Raw genomic sequence first — 16,145 nt, forward strand, 5'->3', positions numbered from 1 at the left:
AATTAACATGTGGAAGATTTCAAATATGAATGGGATACCCTTTTTTGCAACAGTGCTACAACAGAAAATAGAGTCATCCACCAGCTAAACGCCACATACACTTGGATATTCTGGAACAGTTCATAACAGCTGGCTACAAATAACTAATCAACCCGGCAGCACATGCACCGATTTGCAAAACAAAAACGCAATCTCACAACATTTTGGTACTCTTTTTACAAAGGATTTATTGCAGCCAAACAACGCTGTACATGTATTTACATCAACATACATAAATAAAACAGTCTTTTTGTGTGGGATCAGTTTGTGCCAGAATTTACTGTTGACATACCCAAAGATACAGAGCACGGTGTTCCACTCAAAGCGTGCTTTTAAAGTACCTCTGTGTTCATGGGCATCGGTTTAAAGGCCATCCAGATGAGATCCAGATCGGTGAATCCCTTCTGAACAGACATCCACAGACGAGCAGTAAGCGCTCAGAGAGTCTGAGGCCACAGACAAAATGAGCATCACGAACAGGATTTGGCTTTTGGTTTAACCCTCAGCCCAGTGGTTCTCAAACTCGGTCCTGCGGTAGCGACACTGCGTATGCTGGCTTTCGTTCCAACCACAAACGCAGCCCTGAATTTTAACAAACGGTTTAATTTTTTCTTAATTATGTGATTTTCATGTTTAGAGGGATTATTTTTCCTCTTACACCACATTATGTAGTGAATAGCTATGTATGCCATGAAGAATGTAAACCCAATGTTCACAATGTGCTTATTATGCTACACCGCAAACAATGACATAAAAAGAGGTAACAGCAAATTTAAACTTTTTAGACTGAGCGTGCATCGATAGGCCCCTAATTAGGGTACTGATCACATGTTTAAGTTCTTTCATAATTTTTTTCCCATAAGCTCATTAATACAACACAGGTTTGGCTTGTTATTTGTCTTTGAATGCTTCATCATCTACAAACGCAATTAATTTTTGTGACCATGTGTCAACGCTGTCACCAATTAGGAGCCCCAGTCAACTTAATCAGACAAAACATTTTTACCTCTCTTTAATGTCACTGTCTGGAATAAAACCATTAATATGGGACTATTATTCCTCGTGGCATGCATCGCTATTTCTGGCATCACGTGACCTAAGAGGGTAAAGTAATCCCTCTACACATGAAAATTTGTGTAATTTAAAAAATTGCGGTTGGAATAAAAACCAGCACACGCAGTGGTACCCCAGGACTGAGTGTGAAACACACGGCTCTAGCCCTTAGCTCAAGGCCAGCGGCTGCCCTGAATAGATCGTATGACATCGCACCTAATTTCATAACAAAACGATCCTACTCTAAATACACCTGTGTTAACTTGACACACTTGCATGAAACAAACTTTGTTAGCATGACAAACGAACCAATCATGAATGCACAGTGCAATTCCAGTGACTTAGAGCACAAAACTAAGGAACGAGCAGAGCAGACACAGAGGCGATGCACAACAGACAGGAGTCAGTGCCTTCTTCCTGCTGCACTCTGTAGCCAAAATTGATGTGTCGGTTTAACAGTTTTGCATCTAGCGAGCCAATCAAAACGAACAATTACGAGTCCTCCACTGTCCAGTACCTTTTAGAACGTTAAAAATCCACACGTCCCAAACATGCACAGGTAAAATAATTCAGGAAGACGAGAGGATAAATGCGAAAAAGAGGCAAAAAAAAAACAAACAAAAAAAACAATAACCAACTTCAAACTTCAAATTTAAAACTGTGAACTGCGGGTTTATTTTTAGAGGTGCGACAACCGCCCTGTCACTGAGCTGCATCCCTCCTCCGAACAATTTAACAACTCAAACGAAAGAGCAGGAGGTTCATAAGCACACACGCTTTAAAGCTTCGCTAAAACACATCTCTCGATTTACTGATACTGCCATTCATCCTTCAACTGGCCGAGCGCACCAGCCGCTGCCCTCTATCGCGGTTTCCTTTTCTGCTCCGACTCCAGGCAGAACTTCTCATACGCTTCTGCAATCTCAGGGTCCATCTCATCCGGAGAGTCATAGTATCTGCAAACACAAAATGCAAGATTGTCTAAATACTGAGTAAAATATTGAATTGTAAAAAAAAAAAAAAAGTTGAAGCAATGCCAGTGTGTTTGAAGGGCCAACAAAAAAAGCACATCTGTTATTGTATCAGTAAATATCTGGCTTTTCTAAATCAAGTAATGGGGAGGATTTGTCGATACAACTTAACTAATTGTGGAAACAACTCATTATTACCAATCCAAGCCAGTTTGCTGGTGAATAAACTCCCTCTGCTGGAAAAACATGGTAATTTCATCCAACAGGTTACATATCCCTCCCCAGATGGTTATTCCTAAACAGGGGTGGCTAACTCCATTCCAGCAGGGTGGACGTGTAGGCAGGTTTTTGTTGTCAGAATCACACGGGTGAAATTAGCCAATTATCTGAAAACGCTTACGCCGGTTTGGCCATAGCTCAGACCACAATTAGAGGGTTCATGTTGGGACACAGAAACTTCAGCTGTTATTCATGAACTAAAATATTGATTACTCAATGTTGGTAGCACTATGTAAGTAAAGATAGCAGAGGGCAGACGTTTGCGTGAAATCCAGGAACAGATACAGCCCTCCTCGCCCACCCCAGGCTTAAAACCACACACATTATCCAGGGATCAGTTCTGAAACCAGTAATAGGGGTCCGCACCCATTTCCCCTTCCTGTTTTTCAAGGAGTATACTGAACTGTGGACATTTCTACCAAACTACATTTTGCATGACAGGACACACATTGCAGCAGGAGGCACATTACAGCATGCATCTTCACTGTCAGCTCATCAGCCCAGGACTATGGAAATAGCACCTAAGCAGTGAAATACTGAGCCAGTGGTCAGAACGTTCTGGAAATTGTAGAAGCTAAGGGATGGGTGGGAGGAGTTAAGCCCTGCTAAGCCACTTTTCGAGGCCACTTGCTGACTAATCCCAAATGGGACCCAGGCCCCGCCTGTGACCATTGTGTGCTGGAGAATTAGACTAACCCAGCCCAGAGGGCCCCAAGAGCTGACCCTGCGACCCTACTGTGACCTCACACCATGTGACCTGACCGCCCCGCTTCCAGAGCACCTGATTGGTCCACACCAAGGTCCCGTGGGAAGGAGGAGCCGACAAAGTGGTCCTGAATTCAATTTATCGCGTCACCGAATACCTTCTGACATCTGTTCACCAATACGGTCACTTATATGGACACACGAACACTTACTCTTCGTTGCCATTCTCTTCGTAAAAGTCTCGGAAATAGCCCTCCTGATCCAGTACTTCCTGGTACCTTTCAGCGTAGTCTGGAAAACACATTACACAGGTGGAAATGGATAGTTTATTTGCACACAATAAAAGAAAGAAAGAAAAAAAATACAACAAATAAAAGAAAGTAGTACATGTGCAGGCAGGTGAGATGAGGAGCTCAAAGAGCTCATATCAAAACCTCACTGGTCATAAGGTTACGTTTACAGGTATTGTATATTCATGATAGAATTCATTGAAAATTTTTATTATACCGCAGATCCTGAGGAAACTGTGTCAAATTATTTATTTGAGGTTTGTTAGGAACAAGACAAATTAAATAACACTAAAAAGGACACTAATAATGCCCACCTGGATCGGCTGCAGTGAAAGGAGTGCCGTCCTGGGTATAAAAAGTGGGCTCATTCTGAGGGGAATAAAGACAGGTAAAGACAGGTAAAGACAGGTAACACATTACATTACGTTACACTGTAACAACATGAGATTAAAAATCTGCAATGAGATGTAGCTGCAGAGAGAGATAACCAAGAAATACAGAACATTTTGGGACTGCCGAGTGGCTCATCCTGTTAAGGCACATTTAGGGACTGCTGAGTGGCGCATCCTGTTAAGGCACTGCTCTAGCGCATCGGGCAGTTGTGATATCGGATCCGGACCATCCCGGCTGCGATAAGCGCCGCAGCGCGAGTATGAATTGTGGATAAATAGGGGAAAAGGCACCGCTAAACCACTAAAGTAATACTTTTCGGCGATTTTTGCGTTTGTGATCTCGACGGCCAGGCGCCCGCTTCTCACCATGAAGTAATTGGGGTCGTTGTCGGGCGTGGCTTGGCAGGCGGCTGCCCCGCCCTGGACCCCGCCCTGGACCCTGCCCCAGCCGATGGACCGGAGCTCCAGCAGATTCTGCAGCATCAGCGTCACGTCCCTGTGCAGAAAGAGGGTCTCAGTGGACGGGATGGGGGGGGGGGGGGCGGCGAAGCGTTCCCCTCAAAGGCCGCGCCCTCACCTGGCACAGGGGACAACTTTCAGGATGCTCTCGATCCTCTGGACCAGCTGGTCCATGTGCTGCTGGCCCTTCTCCTTCCAGGCATCTTCCAGGACCGACCCCATCAGCTGCAGGGAGGAGACAGGGTCAGGAGCTGTGGTCACGTGACCCAGCGCTGTCCAATCACATCTGACGGAACCCAAACATCTCACAAATGACACAAGTCTTTGCAAAGAAACACAGTCTCTCAGTTTCCTATTGAGAGATCACTCACACTTTTCTTGAAACTGGCGAGTTTAATCCACTAAATAAACCAACGTATAAAGGTCATGACGCGTCTTCCCTCCCAAATAGCAAATCATAGCCTAATTACAGTCAGCGGTGCATGTCCAAATTCCTCACTTAGACACATCTTCTTGCCCCTCTAAAGCACTAAATCCATCACAATAGCAACTGTTGGATAAGACTACCCCTGATCCGCTCCAAGGCAATCCTAAAACAGAAAGAAATGTGGGGCATAGTCTGACTGAACGCTTAAATTTCCAGGATGCAAACTCCTTCCTTTTGTCTCTGCCTACTGTAGGCTTGTTCTGCCCAGCCGCTTGGTGGCTCGATTCAGGGGTCTTTTCTCCAGCCATTACCCAGAGTCCCCTTCTTCTGATCTTCCGTGTTCAGCCGCCTCCTCGTGTTTCGCAGGTATTAATGCGGCTCGTGCGCTCCCCCAAACCCCCTCACCTTCAGAAGTTTCACCGCACAGATGAGGTTCTTGTCCTGAGGGTTGGAGAACAGGCTGTCCAGCAACATCCTCAAACCTTCGAGAAGGACGTCCGCCCTCACTGGGGGTCCTGTCGTATTCAGCTGAACAAGAAAAGGAGCACAGGTCTCCTAGTTACATCCTGGCAGAAAAGCACTCTGGATTTACAGCACACCGCCTTCAAAATATCAAAAAAAATCATTTAAAATTATCAATGTGTACACTTTTCTACTTCACACAATGAAATGGAGATTCTTGCAGGGCGCAAGTTACACTATGCACAGTGAAATCTGCAGTTAGTTTAATGAAGACCTGCCCTATCTCTGGAATAAGTTGGGATTCTTGGCACTTGCTTGGAAGCAGTCCGTCGGCCACAATTACCAGCCCGGTTTCTTAACCACAACACTCCTGCCCTACAAGCTCGGCAACAGCAAAACGCTGAACCCCGGAGTCCATCGCCGTGTTCCTACAGCGTCTGGAAGGAGAGGCCTCACCTGCAGGTTGAGGTACAGCTCGCCCAGGAAGAGCACGTAGGAGTGGAAGCTCTTCTGCGTGGCCTCGTCCCCCTTCACCGCCTCATCTCTGCGCAGAAACTCCGTCTGGCACCTACGGGACCAAAGAGGGCACTTTAGGAGCGTCTGTGGAAGACGCGATCAAAATGGCGGCTGCCGCATCGGCGGGCGGGGCGAAGGAGCAGACCTTTGGAGCAGCAGCTGTCGAAAGTTGCGGCTAGGCGGACTGAAGGTCAGGTGACGCGACAGATGGTTGCAGACCCGCGCTCCCGTGTAGGAAAAGTTTGGGATGGAGGTGGACTGCAACGGAAAGAAGCAGGTACAACAGGCAGCATGTCGCTAGCTTCATAAGCATTCAATACCCACCTTCAGTCTAAAGGCACAGGCATAAGCATTCCCCAGTAACTACACTGGTTATGCATGCGATTCCATTTTTTTCAGCCTTTTTGCTTGTTTTTCATACTACTGCAGAGTCAGTCACCAAGTCACTAAGGAAACTATTCCCTCACTAACTGTAAAATAATGAAATTAACCCTTTAAGATGCAAGATCACAAATATGAGATTTGAATGTTCTCAGCTGAACATTCCAATGCTGATGTAACACTCACTAATGGTAAATTTTAAAAATGACACAGCACTGACTTAGAATTTTTTTTTTTTTTTAAACATTCTACTCTTCAAAGGACTAAAGGAACCCTGGTATGGGGAATCCGTTCAGTATCCCGCAGCTTCAGCTGATAAAACCTCTCAAGAAAATGTTTGCTGCATAAACTATCGTTATCGAGATGCATCTTTTCGTTCAGGACCTGAGCGTCCAACCGCATACCTGCGTGAAGATCAGCTCCACCAGCTCCCTCAGCGTCTCTTCGGTGGTGACACACTCGTTCAGTGTGTTGGTGATCTGCACAATATCGGACTCAAAAGACCCCGGAGAGGAGTTGAGGTGGCTGAGGAACTCCTGCACCAGATCAGCCAAGGCCTCTGGGTAATAAGGCTCCTGGACATCCTCATAGACTGGCTCCTTTAAGCGAAAGAGTGTCAGAGAGAGAGAGGGAGGGAGAGAGAGAGAGAGAAAACATGAAGAGCATGCCCTGTACACTGACGATGGTAGCGGTCATAGAGTTATAAAATGCCTTCTGGACTTAAGGTAGGACATGACACATGATCTGGTGATATAAAAAATTTAAAACAAAGAAAATGAAAAAAAAAAAAACATTTAAATCACATGACAAAAAACCACAATGATGTAACATGTCAGAAACTATTGTACCACACAATTTTTTTGTTTAAATTAAGAGACTGAGAAATGGAACACTAATAAAACCGTGGGTAAAGAATTACCCAGCACAACCCAACCCCTGACAGCACAACCCTTACATGTGGGTTGTAACCCGCAGGGTAGAATTCTGCGGCGTTGACCGACAGGTTGGAATGGAGAACGCCTTCCAACGCCTGTCCCGTTGCGATTCGGCTGTTGTGAGCAGCCACATTTTTTCCCTCTGGAAAACAAATACACAAATGAATGAGACACAGATAAGCACCATAACACTTGCTTCAATCTCTAAACTGTGTCTTAACGTTATATGTAACGTTATATGTAAGATTGATTTGTTCAATACGCACACTTACACTACGAATGAACGAGTTTATGATGGCAAAGTACTTATATTCAATTATATTTCATATTCAGTATATTCCATCATGCGTTTATACACAGGCAATTATGAATGTCATAACGTGAAGGTGTTTCAAAACTTCAGGTTGTGCTTATGTTTACAAGTTTACGTTCAAAAGCTGACTAGACAAAATCTATTCTATCAGATAATCGGAGGAGAATCCGGAGCACCCGGGACCCAAAACAGCATCACCCAAAACACGATCACACGTACGGTAATTACATTAGCCTGCCAGTGAGTCAGCCATGTTTTCGTGCTAGCGAACATGAGAGTTTCTCGTAAGATTATGCACTGCAATCTCACCTCCGGCCGCCCTCCAGCTCTCCTCCAACACAGGGGGTGAAGTCCGTGGCTGTCGGAGGGGCTCGCGTTGAACGAAGACGGGCAGTGCAGGTTCCGTTTCCCGCAGATGGCTGCTAGCCTGTTCCCCGCGGTCTGAGTTCCTATCCACGGGAACTCTTTCAAAATTGTCTGCCATACCCACGCGTGAAGAGGCCTTGCACGTCTCAGTCAGAGCAACATGCGTACTGGCAGAAAAAAGCACAAACAAATGACAGTTTGCTAATTTGAACACCGCACGCGAGCTTTGCCTAGCTAACTACAGTTTAACCGCACCGCATGCATTTTACATTCTAACTAAAAACTTATAAATAGCTCCAATAACATCAACTTAGATATTCGAACGTTTTAACCCTTACGCTTGCAACTTCCTGCCATAATAACAACAAGTAGATCCGGAAGCTCCTGAACCGAATTGAAAGAACACGGGTTAATAGTGACCTCTACAGGGCTGGAGTGGGGACGCTCATCGTAGTCTCAATTCCAGACGCTGAGTTATGTTTCGTCTCCGTATTTATACTAACGTCTTAGTCTTTCAAACGTTTAATGTCCATGTTACATGTATAGTAATTTTGAGCTTAAAGGATAACAGATAACAGCATGGTTTACGTCTTTTCACAACCAACAATGTTGCCGCATCTGATGCGTATACTAAGCAAAATGGAAGGTTTAGTGTCAGTGACTACACTTTAAGAAATGAGTACCTCTGCTGAAAATAGATTTTGGTCGAAGCCCAGTTTGCATTTTATATAGCAACTGAGGGACGAAATGTTGCTGTAAGCGCGCTTGCATCTATAATTCGTCGCTTTAATAAATTCCTTTTGGTTGAGGTTGTAGATTCTGTCAGAGAACAAATCGTGAATCTGAAAATGCAAACAAAAACATGCGTGTGGTCCCACACAACTGGACAAGTGACCGTATTTGCAGCGTCATCCGTATTTTGTCATTTCTCTTTTTGCATTAATCCCATTATTGGGAGAAGAGAAAGAGCAGAAGAGAACATGAGAACATATTGAGAACATGTTTGCAAGAGATAGATGAGGGACTTATAAATTCAGGGGGGGGGGGGGAACTACGGTGGAGAGAAGCATGAAATTTATCATAGAGTACTTAGAAGCAACGGGGTTGATTCATGACTTTTTTTGGGGGGTAATCGCAAGTAGTCAGCAAGCCTCATCAGTTCCCACTACAGATCAGTGTGTGGCGGTAATGTGCCATTTGCTGTTTTTAAACCGCGTTTAAACGAAAAAAAGGCATTTTATACAGTCTGTGGAAGAAGGACGTCTTCAGGTCCTTTGCAATGGCCTGAAGACGCGTGGCATGACTCTTTCTCCGGCGCGAGGGTCGGTGGGGGGGTCTACGCATTTAGCATACCTGTTGGGATTGGCCTTTCATTTGTTTTTGTTTCTTTGTTATATACTACATTCGCACACTACACAATATATAGTGCATGCATTTGACCTGAATTGGACATATCTCAGGGCCTAATGGGAAGGTACCGACTGCCTTGCGAATAACTTTTTTCTCAGGTCTTTGTTGGAACTTTGTAAAACACTGTACTGCTTGGAAAACAGCTAAAAGAAGCGTCTCCTCCATCTTGAAGAAAAATATGTAAGTGCAAATATGTTCAAACAAATGTAACTATAAAGTGAAACTCAACTGACAAGTAATTGCCTTTGTTCCATCCTTTATTAATTAATCCACTAAAGAAAGGGGCTGGGTGGGGTGGGTGGGGTGGGTGGGGGGGTGGGTTGGGGGATGGATCAGTCCTCATTTCCTCCTCTTCACCAAGTTCCCACTGCCTGATGTTCATGAGCCACATCCTCCTTACTGATGTCAATGGGGGCAGAACATTTTAACATACTGGAACAATCTAAATAAGTAAATATGACAAAGTTCCTATTCCTATTTTAACATGCATAATAAATAAATAAGTTAAAAATTACATTTGATTAATGTGCATCCAATATGCCTGTCGAAGCGTTTCAGTCCCACTGTATCTAGGACTCCATCGTTGACCATCGCCTGGATCATTCAGTCAGCTCCTGATGGTTCGGTTCAACCTAGGGGAGCGGTAATCGTGGTAACAATAAACAATAATATTAGTATTCAGTATATTGTGTAAATAAAGGGGAAAAATACATTTTTGGATTTAAAAAATGTACCATATTAAATTAAACTTATTTAAATGGCCGATATCAGTACTTGTAGACTGTGATCCCCCTTCATGGTCTCATGGTCCTGTCCGGCTAAGTGCTCTCATTTCACTTGGTTTGTTGACCATCATCTAGGTCAAAGTCAGCCCACGATCATTTGGAGCCACCTAGGGGAGAGGTACAACAACAACAAACAACTGTATTAGTATTGAGTATACTGTACATATTACACCCTAATGTAACATGACTTTTATTCATTTTCTCTACTGAAAATGTGATTGTTTTAAAGTAGCATGATAATGAAATCTTAAATTTAAATCCCCTCCTTACTCTGATTAAAAAAAGCTCCTGCTTGTGGGCTGTCTCTAGTTCTCGGGCAATCCCTTGCCAGCCGGAATCTGCTTCTTGTCCTGAGATAGAGAGAGAGAGAGAGAGAGGAGCGAGTCCAGGTCAGAACTTATTTCTAGACAAAAAATGGCAAGCATTGCTGGGCTGGATGGGCCTGCTCTCCTCATTACGTTATGTTACTTTACAGAATTCAACAAGCAGTGCTAGCCTTCTTACATCGCTGCTAGCATTTCTGAGTTACAAACTGTGTCTGGGGTTCAGACATCATACAGTGCATGTTAGATTATCAACTTAATGACTTTTTCAACATAGACGTACCTTTTTTTTTTGGACACCAAATCCACTGCTAGGATGCATGGCCAAAAATGCTTGATGTTGGTCTCAACTGACCATACTGATGTTACAGTCTCTTATCAAGGGACAAGGCTCAGGGGCAAGTGGTAAGCGGTAAGAGGAAGAGGAAGAGGATGGTCCAGTAGGCACAGCTAAGGGTTTTTAACATTAAACTAGTTTGAAATATTTTCAGTCAAGTTTCAAATGTGTTCTTAAGAGATGACAATGAGTTAGAACACATTTGAAACCCGCCTGGAAATTAGAAAGTGATGGAACAAAAGAAAAAAAATTTTTGTTGCATGCAGTATTGTGTATAGTGTGTAGTGTTGTTTGTTGTGTAGTGTTGTGTGTTGTGTAGTGTGTGTAGTGTTGTGTGTTGTGTGGAAAGCTGCTAGCGGCGCAGCCCGCAGCTGCCCCGTTGCCCAGGTGACGGGCGCTGGCACAGGCTGGCAGCTGGTTTGCTCAGGCACTGGCTGGCAGCCGGTTTGCTCAGGCACTGGCTGGCAGCTGGTTTGCTCAGGCACTGGCTGGCAGCTGGTTTGCTCAGGCACTGGCTGGCGCGGGTGGCCATTAGCAGGCTGCTGCTCTGGCGAAGGGTGGATTGGCTGGCAGCTGGTTTGCTCAGGCACTGGCTGGCGCGGGTGGCCATTAGCAGGCTGCTGCTCTGGCGAAGGGTGGGTTGGCTGGCAGCCGGTTTGCTCAGGCACTGGCTGGCAGCTGGTTTGCTCAGGCACTGGCTGGCAGCTGGTTTGCTCAGGCACTGGCTGGCGCGAGTGGTCATTAGCAGGCTGCTGCTCTGGCGAAGGGTGGGTTGGCTGGCAGCTGGTTTGCTCAGGCACTGGCTGGCAGCCGATTTTCTCTGGCACTGGCTGGCAGCCGGTTTGCTCAGGCACTGGCTGGCGCGAGTGGTCATTAGCAGGCTGCTGCTCTGGCGAAGGGTGGGTTGGCTGGCAGCTGGTTTGCTCAGGCACTGGCTGGCAGCTGATTTTCTCTGGCACTGGCTGGCAGCCGGTTTGCTCAGGCACTGGCTGGCGCGAGTGGCCATTAGCAGGCTGCTGCTCTGGCGAAGGGTGGATTGGCTGGCAGCTGATTTTCTCTGGCACTGGCTGGCAGCCGGTTTGCTCAGGCACTGGCTGGTTAGAGCCCGCAGCCTCCGGCCTTCCTGCAGGAGCTCTGCTTTGTATCTCTGCAGGCAGGCCTTGTCCAGCTGGACTGAGCTGAGGCGGTCCCACACGCCCTCCAGACCCGCATAGTCCTGCTTGAGCTGGGCCCAGGGTCAAGGGTCAGGGGTCAGGGGTCACGGGTCAGGGGGAGAGGAAGAGGGACAAGAAGATCTGGTGAGCACAAGCAAGAGTGAAATCTGCGGAGCGAATCTGCTGTTTCAGTGTTGTCTATGCCACCTGGGCCGGCTCGGAGGCCCCCTCCTGGTGAGCCATCGCCACACTCTGCCCCTCCAAGCCGCCGGACGGGCGACAGAACGGCTGTGCTTGCTCGCCCTTCGTCTCCAGCTTCCGGCACGCCTCCACCAGCCGGACCAGCTTCCTGCCCTGAGAGAGAGAGAGAGAGAGAGAGAGAGAGAGAGAGAGAGCGAGTGAGCTCTGTTAAATGGGACCTCTGTAGTTGTACAGAGGTACAGTATACCTGCTTAAATAAATAAAAGTGTGAAGATTGAAGCTTATCAACGCATGGGTAGCGAACCATAGATTTTTCCTAATTTGTAAACCAGTCTTTTGTCTTAAGCCTGTTTTCTCGAGCCTCAGGGAGATGAGTTAGTGGTAACAGGACTCGTTTGCTGGCTGGGCAATCCCCTCGTTTACCTTTTCGGCAACGCCCTGCAGGGCTTTGGAAGCCTGGCGGTGCTGCACAGTCAGGTTCATCAATTTGGCCTCCTGCTTGGCCTGGAACCTGCACAGCTCGGACGTCTGCTGCCTGCCCTTCTCCAGCTCCCTGTCCAGGGAGGCCTGCATGGCCGCCATGGCGAGCTTGTCCTCCGCCCGGCTGTCCTTCAGCCCGGCCTGCAGGGCCTCCTGGGATTTCTGTCGAGCGAGAGGGGGTCTCGTGTTAACACAAAAGACCTGAGCCCCATGCTGTTTGCCTAATGCTGTGGGCAGAATGTTCCCCCAGACAGTCTTAGAATACATTTATTTTCTCCAAGGAAAATGCAACCTGGGCAGCTGAAAAAATAAACATTCCAGGCATGTTTCAACTTAACTGCTGTCACCCCCTAGGGGTGATAATGGATGCTAACTTAACAGGCTTGAGCATCCATTATCATACGCCCTCCGTGGAAAAGTGAGGCTGAAGGCCGCTGAGAGAGCACCTCGGCCCTCACCTGCATCCTGGTCAGCGTCTCACCTGCATCCTGGTCAGCGTTTTGGCCAGGTCGCCGTTCTCGGCGGCGCAGCGCTCCACGCGGGCCTGCAGCGCCTCGCAGGCGTCGCGGTTGCCGTCGGTTGCCTCGTGGTAGCGCTTGCTGGCGCTCTTGGCCTCCTGCCAGGTGAGCGTGAGCCGCTCCCACAGCAGCGTCTGCTCCGCGTTCCCCCGCCGTTTCACCTGTGCGTAGGTTTTTTTTGGTCGCGGAAAGTTATGGAAGTTATGGAAATCTTTCTGCATGACGTCAGCAGATTCACGACTTAGCAGGAAAGTCGTCTACAACAAATGTTATCGGTCACAAAAGTTGCTGCAACATTTTAAAAAGTTGCAATAAAGTTTTATACCCACTGGGAAGTCCCTCGGTTGGATAGGGCGCAGTACAGATTTAGAGTTTTTGTGTAAAATGGGCGCAGTGCCTCTGGAGCGACTGCAGTGAAGTGCTGCCGCATTTGGGGGAAGCAGTTCCTCGCTTTGCCGCGCTGTCACACGTTACCTCGTCTTTGATGTCATAGCAGGCGCTTTTGAGGTCCAGCTGGGCCTTGGACTGCAGCTCGCTGTGCTGTTCGTCCAGCGCAAACATCGCGTCCTGGTGTTCGATTAGGTCCTGCCGGTGCTGGGCCACAATCTTCTCCCTGTTTAGACACAACGATCAGAGAAAACAGCACTGGAATCAGCTTCAGCTGTTTCTTGACAACATTTTTCGCATCATTTTTCTGCCCCAAATTCAGTGCCTTGTGAAATTCTTAGCAAAATATTTAGAACAGTGAGTATGGTTGTAACATATTAAAACTCCCATTATGTATGGCAGACTCCTGGTTACTGTAAGCTAACGGCGAGGTCTGGGGCAAATGTAATGTCATGTAATGACTCCAGCGGGCAGTCCGGGAGAGACAGGGTGTGACTCACAGCTCGGCGTTGTGATCAGCTCTCAGCCCATCCAGCTGAGTGCTGAAGTCCTGGCTGAGGGCATTCAGCCTGGTCGTCTGCAGGTCCAGGAGCTGGTCCACATTCACCTGATGGGACCGGACCGCATGGTCGGACTGCTGCTTCGCTTCGGTGATGTCATTGGTCAGGGTCTGTGGCACAGGCAGGCGTTAGCACTCACACACCACGGACACGCAGGCGACCGTCAGTCTTATATACCCTAAATAACCTTTCAATGCAAAACAGAACCTTTTCTCCTATATTTCCAAAATGTGGCACGGAGTAAAATCGAGTCGTGACGAGCTGCCCCATACCTTGGCCACGCTGTCCTTGTGGTCCAGCACCCTTTCGAACGTCTGCATCAGCACGTCGATTTCGCTGCGCAGCGCCTTCTGCTGGGCCTGGCGGAATATGGCCCGCCACTTGCTCATGAGCTTGTACTCGTTCACGGCTGAGCGCTGCTCGTCCTTCCTCATCAGCTCCTGGGGCGTGGAAAGAACAGCCAACCGAATAACTCGATACGAGCCCCTCAGCTAACGCAACGATTGGTTAACAACCGCAACCATTCATCCATTCACACCTAGGGAAATCTAATGAGATACAGGGGTGCATAACGGCTCCAATCTTATTTCGGAACTGAATGTGAAATAATGCTCTAAATTATTTATGTAAGTCCCCTGGCCCAATGTTATTGATGAGATGATGAACTATATCTTCAGAATGCACAAAGAGCTTTTGTAAAAAGATTTTACTCCGGTCCCAATATGAGTGAACTGGTATGTACAACTTTTAAGAAATGTAAGCTAGGATATGGAACAAAACAACATACACCAGCCCTCGACTTCTGCACCCCTGGTATAGACAGGTCAGGTTAACTGCTAACATTTCGGTGAAATGTATCCGCTACACGCGGGACGCAGTCGGTTCGAGATTGGGGCCAGTAATCAGTCTGGGGAGCCCCGCGGACTTACGGCCAAGACCTCAGCCTTTATCCGCTTCTGCTCGGCCATCTTGTCCTCGGCGAGGGACTCCTGCTGCACCTCGCCTGACATGGCCGCCCTCCTCCCTCCGCCCTTCTCTCCGCCCTTCTCCGTCATGGCCGCCTCGGGACACTCCTCCCACGGTGATGCGCCTCAGTATCGCAGGGAATGCTCGCTCAGAAACACTTCGATTCGCAACAATTATGGAATTTGGAATTGACTTTTGAGGCAAGAAACAAAATGAAAAGTTGGAAAGTAGAATTTAAATTCAGTGACATTAAATAAAATTCAAGCAGTAAATACAGTAAATGTTAGTAGTAGAACAGAATGGCAATTTTCTATACAAACCTTAAAAAATAAAATTGTAAGATTCCAATTGGAAATCAAAATTCAGTGGAAGATCGGAAATCTTTGGAAGTTTACAATTTTATTTATAGAAAATTGCCATTCTGTTCTACATTCACAAATTGCAAAAAAATAAATAAATAAATAATAAAAAGATTTTTCAGGCAACTCATATCCTCAAATCTGAACAGTTTGAGAACCCCTGATCTAGTAGGTAAGTTAAGTGATGTTACTGATTCTACACAAGAGAACTCGGAATTACACCAATCATTTCTAAAAATGAATCATGTAATTGTTGGTATTTTGGGGTCGTGTCAGTAATGAAATTCTCTGTTGTGTGTAACTTTGTGAGTGGAAATTTGTTGAAATTGCAATGATTCCACTTCCCATCAGATGACTATTCTACATCACGTAGAGTGTGGCCAGCATAATTCAAAAATTCCCAGCTCTTATAAAATTCTGAATTTTGCACAACCCTGATATGCAAACAATTATAAAATAAATAATTTACTAATGTAATTATGATTAATTTCTAATAAATGCATCTTATTCAACATAACATCTGTCAATAAGCAAATTGATAGCATTGCATAATTTTAAAGAATACAAATATTGTATAGGCTACATTTCTATTGTATATTCTTAACAGATATAATTAATACAGATCCATAGCTTAATTTCGTTTAAAAATTGAGCATTGCTTTTTGTATGGTATCCTCTATTATTAGCATGATAAAATACGATATGCGAACACCACAGCTATACTGGATTTATTAACTAGAATCTAACGTCATGGCTATATTCTCAATCGTTCAGGCTAGCAAGCTACCATATCACAAGCTTCCTATCATAGTAACTATTTGATATAACGGTTCACTTGTACATTGCACGTTGTTTTCTTATTGCTCTTTAATTTCTCTTACCTGACACAATCGAACTATGGTCGAGGACTCCCGTACTGAGAGTGCGGAACTCACCTTTCGGCAACGGCTTTATAGAAGGTGTACCATTTTTCTCCTGGATCAGGTTGTCAACTCTTGTGACGTAAGGCCTGTAGTAGCATAACCTATGACGTCACCGAAAGAACGCCGTTTGCTGCGTATAGAATTCTATTTCGAA

General features: G+C 46.1%; 2 protein-coding genes across 4 annotated transcripts; both read right to left on the bottom strand.

Moving 5' to 3' along the window:
* Positions 1-201: 201 nt before the first annotated feature.
* On the bottom strand, positions 202-8,044 carry paip1 (poly(A) binding protein interacting protein 1). Of its 2 annotated transcripts, XM_064297356.1 has the most exons (12): positions 7,927-8,044; positions 7,532-7,755; positions 6,930-7,051; positions 6,379-6,573; positions 5,739-5,851; positions 5,534-5,645; positions 5,021-5,143; positions 4,307-4,413; positions 4,096-4,225; positions 3,652-3,706; positions 3,260-3,338; positions 202-2,048 (listed from the first exon to the last, which is right to left on the bottom strand). In XM_064297356.1, exons 2-12 carry the CDS (start codon positions 7,704-7,706, stop codon positions 1,955-1,957), a joined length of 1,305 nt encoding a protein of 434 aa, XP_064153426.1. In that variant the 5' UTR covers positions 7,707-7,755; positions 7,927-8,044; the 3' UTR covers positions 202-1,954. The 2 variants fall into 2 exon arrangements, with proteins under 2 accessions (XP_064153426.1, XP_064153425.1); XM_064297355.1 differs by having other exon boundaries at positions 7,532-7,963.
* Positions 8,045-9,132: 1,088 nt separating this feature from the next.
* Positions 9,133-14,896, bottom strand: LOC135233616 (dynein regulatory complex subunit 2-like). Of its 2 annotated transcripts, none has more exons than XM_064297358.1 (11): positions 14,673-14,896; positions 14,016-14,183; positions 13,684-13,853; positions 13,271-13,409; positions 12,760-12,957; positions 12,222-12,440; positions 11,805-11,951; positions 10,054-11,668; positions 9,733-9,890; positions 9,514-9,630; positions 9,133-9,397 (listed from the first exon to the last, which is right to left on the bottom strand). In XM_064297358.1, the coding sequence occupies exons 1-8, from the start codon at positions 14,796-14,798 to the stop codon at positions 10,796-10,798; spliced, it is 2,040 nt and encodes a 679-aa protein (XP_064153428.1). In that variant the 5' UTR covers positions 14,799-14,896; the 3' UTR covers positions 9,133-9,397; positions 9,514-9,630; positions 9,733-9,890; positions 10,054-10,795. The 2 variants fall into 2 exon arrangements, with proteins under 2 accessions (XP_064153428.1, XP_064153427.1); XM_064297357.1 differs by having other exon boundaries at positions 9,135-9,397; positions 9,773-9,890.
* Positions 14,897-16,145: the final 1,249 nt, after the last annotated feature.

This window comes from Anguilla rostrata, chromosome 10, assembly GCF_018555375.3.
Source record: "Anguilla rostrata isolate EN2019 chromosome 10, ASM1855537v3, whole genome shotgun sequence".
In the NCBI taxonomy this organism is placed as follows: domain Eukaryota; kingdom Metazoa; phylum Chordata; class Actinopteri; order Anguilliformes; family Anguillidae; genus Anguilla; species Anguilla rostrata.

Bases quoted from the DNA above. Each gene is read 5' to 3' on its own strand.
- LOC135233616 (XM_064297358.1), bottom strand. From the start codon at position 14,798: ATGACGGAGAAGGGCGGAGAGAAGGGCGGAGGGAGGAGGGCGGCCATG. The intron at 11,952-12,221 runs GTAAACGAGGGG...TCTCTCTCTCAG, and splicing joins TGCAGGGCGTTGCCGAAAAG to GGCAGGAAGCTGGTCCGGCT. The intron at 11,669-11,804 runs GTGGCATAGACA...CCCTGGGCCCAG, and splicing joins GGGCCTCCGAGCCGGCCCAG to CTCAAGCAGGACTATGCGGG.
- paip1 (XM_064297356.1), bottom strand. From the start codon at position 7,706: ATGGCAGACAATTTTGAAAGAGTTCCCGTGGATAGGAACTCAGACCGC. The intron at 6,574-6,929 runs GTAAGGGTTGTG...TTTCGCTTAAAG, and splicing joins CTGCGGGTTACAACCCACAT to GAGCCAGTCTATGAGGATGT. The intron at 5,144-5,533 runs GTGAGGCCTCTC...TTTCTTGTTCAG, and splicing joins AGCTGTACCTCAACCTGCAG to CTGAATACGACAGGACCCCC.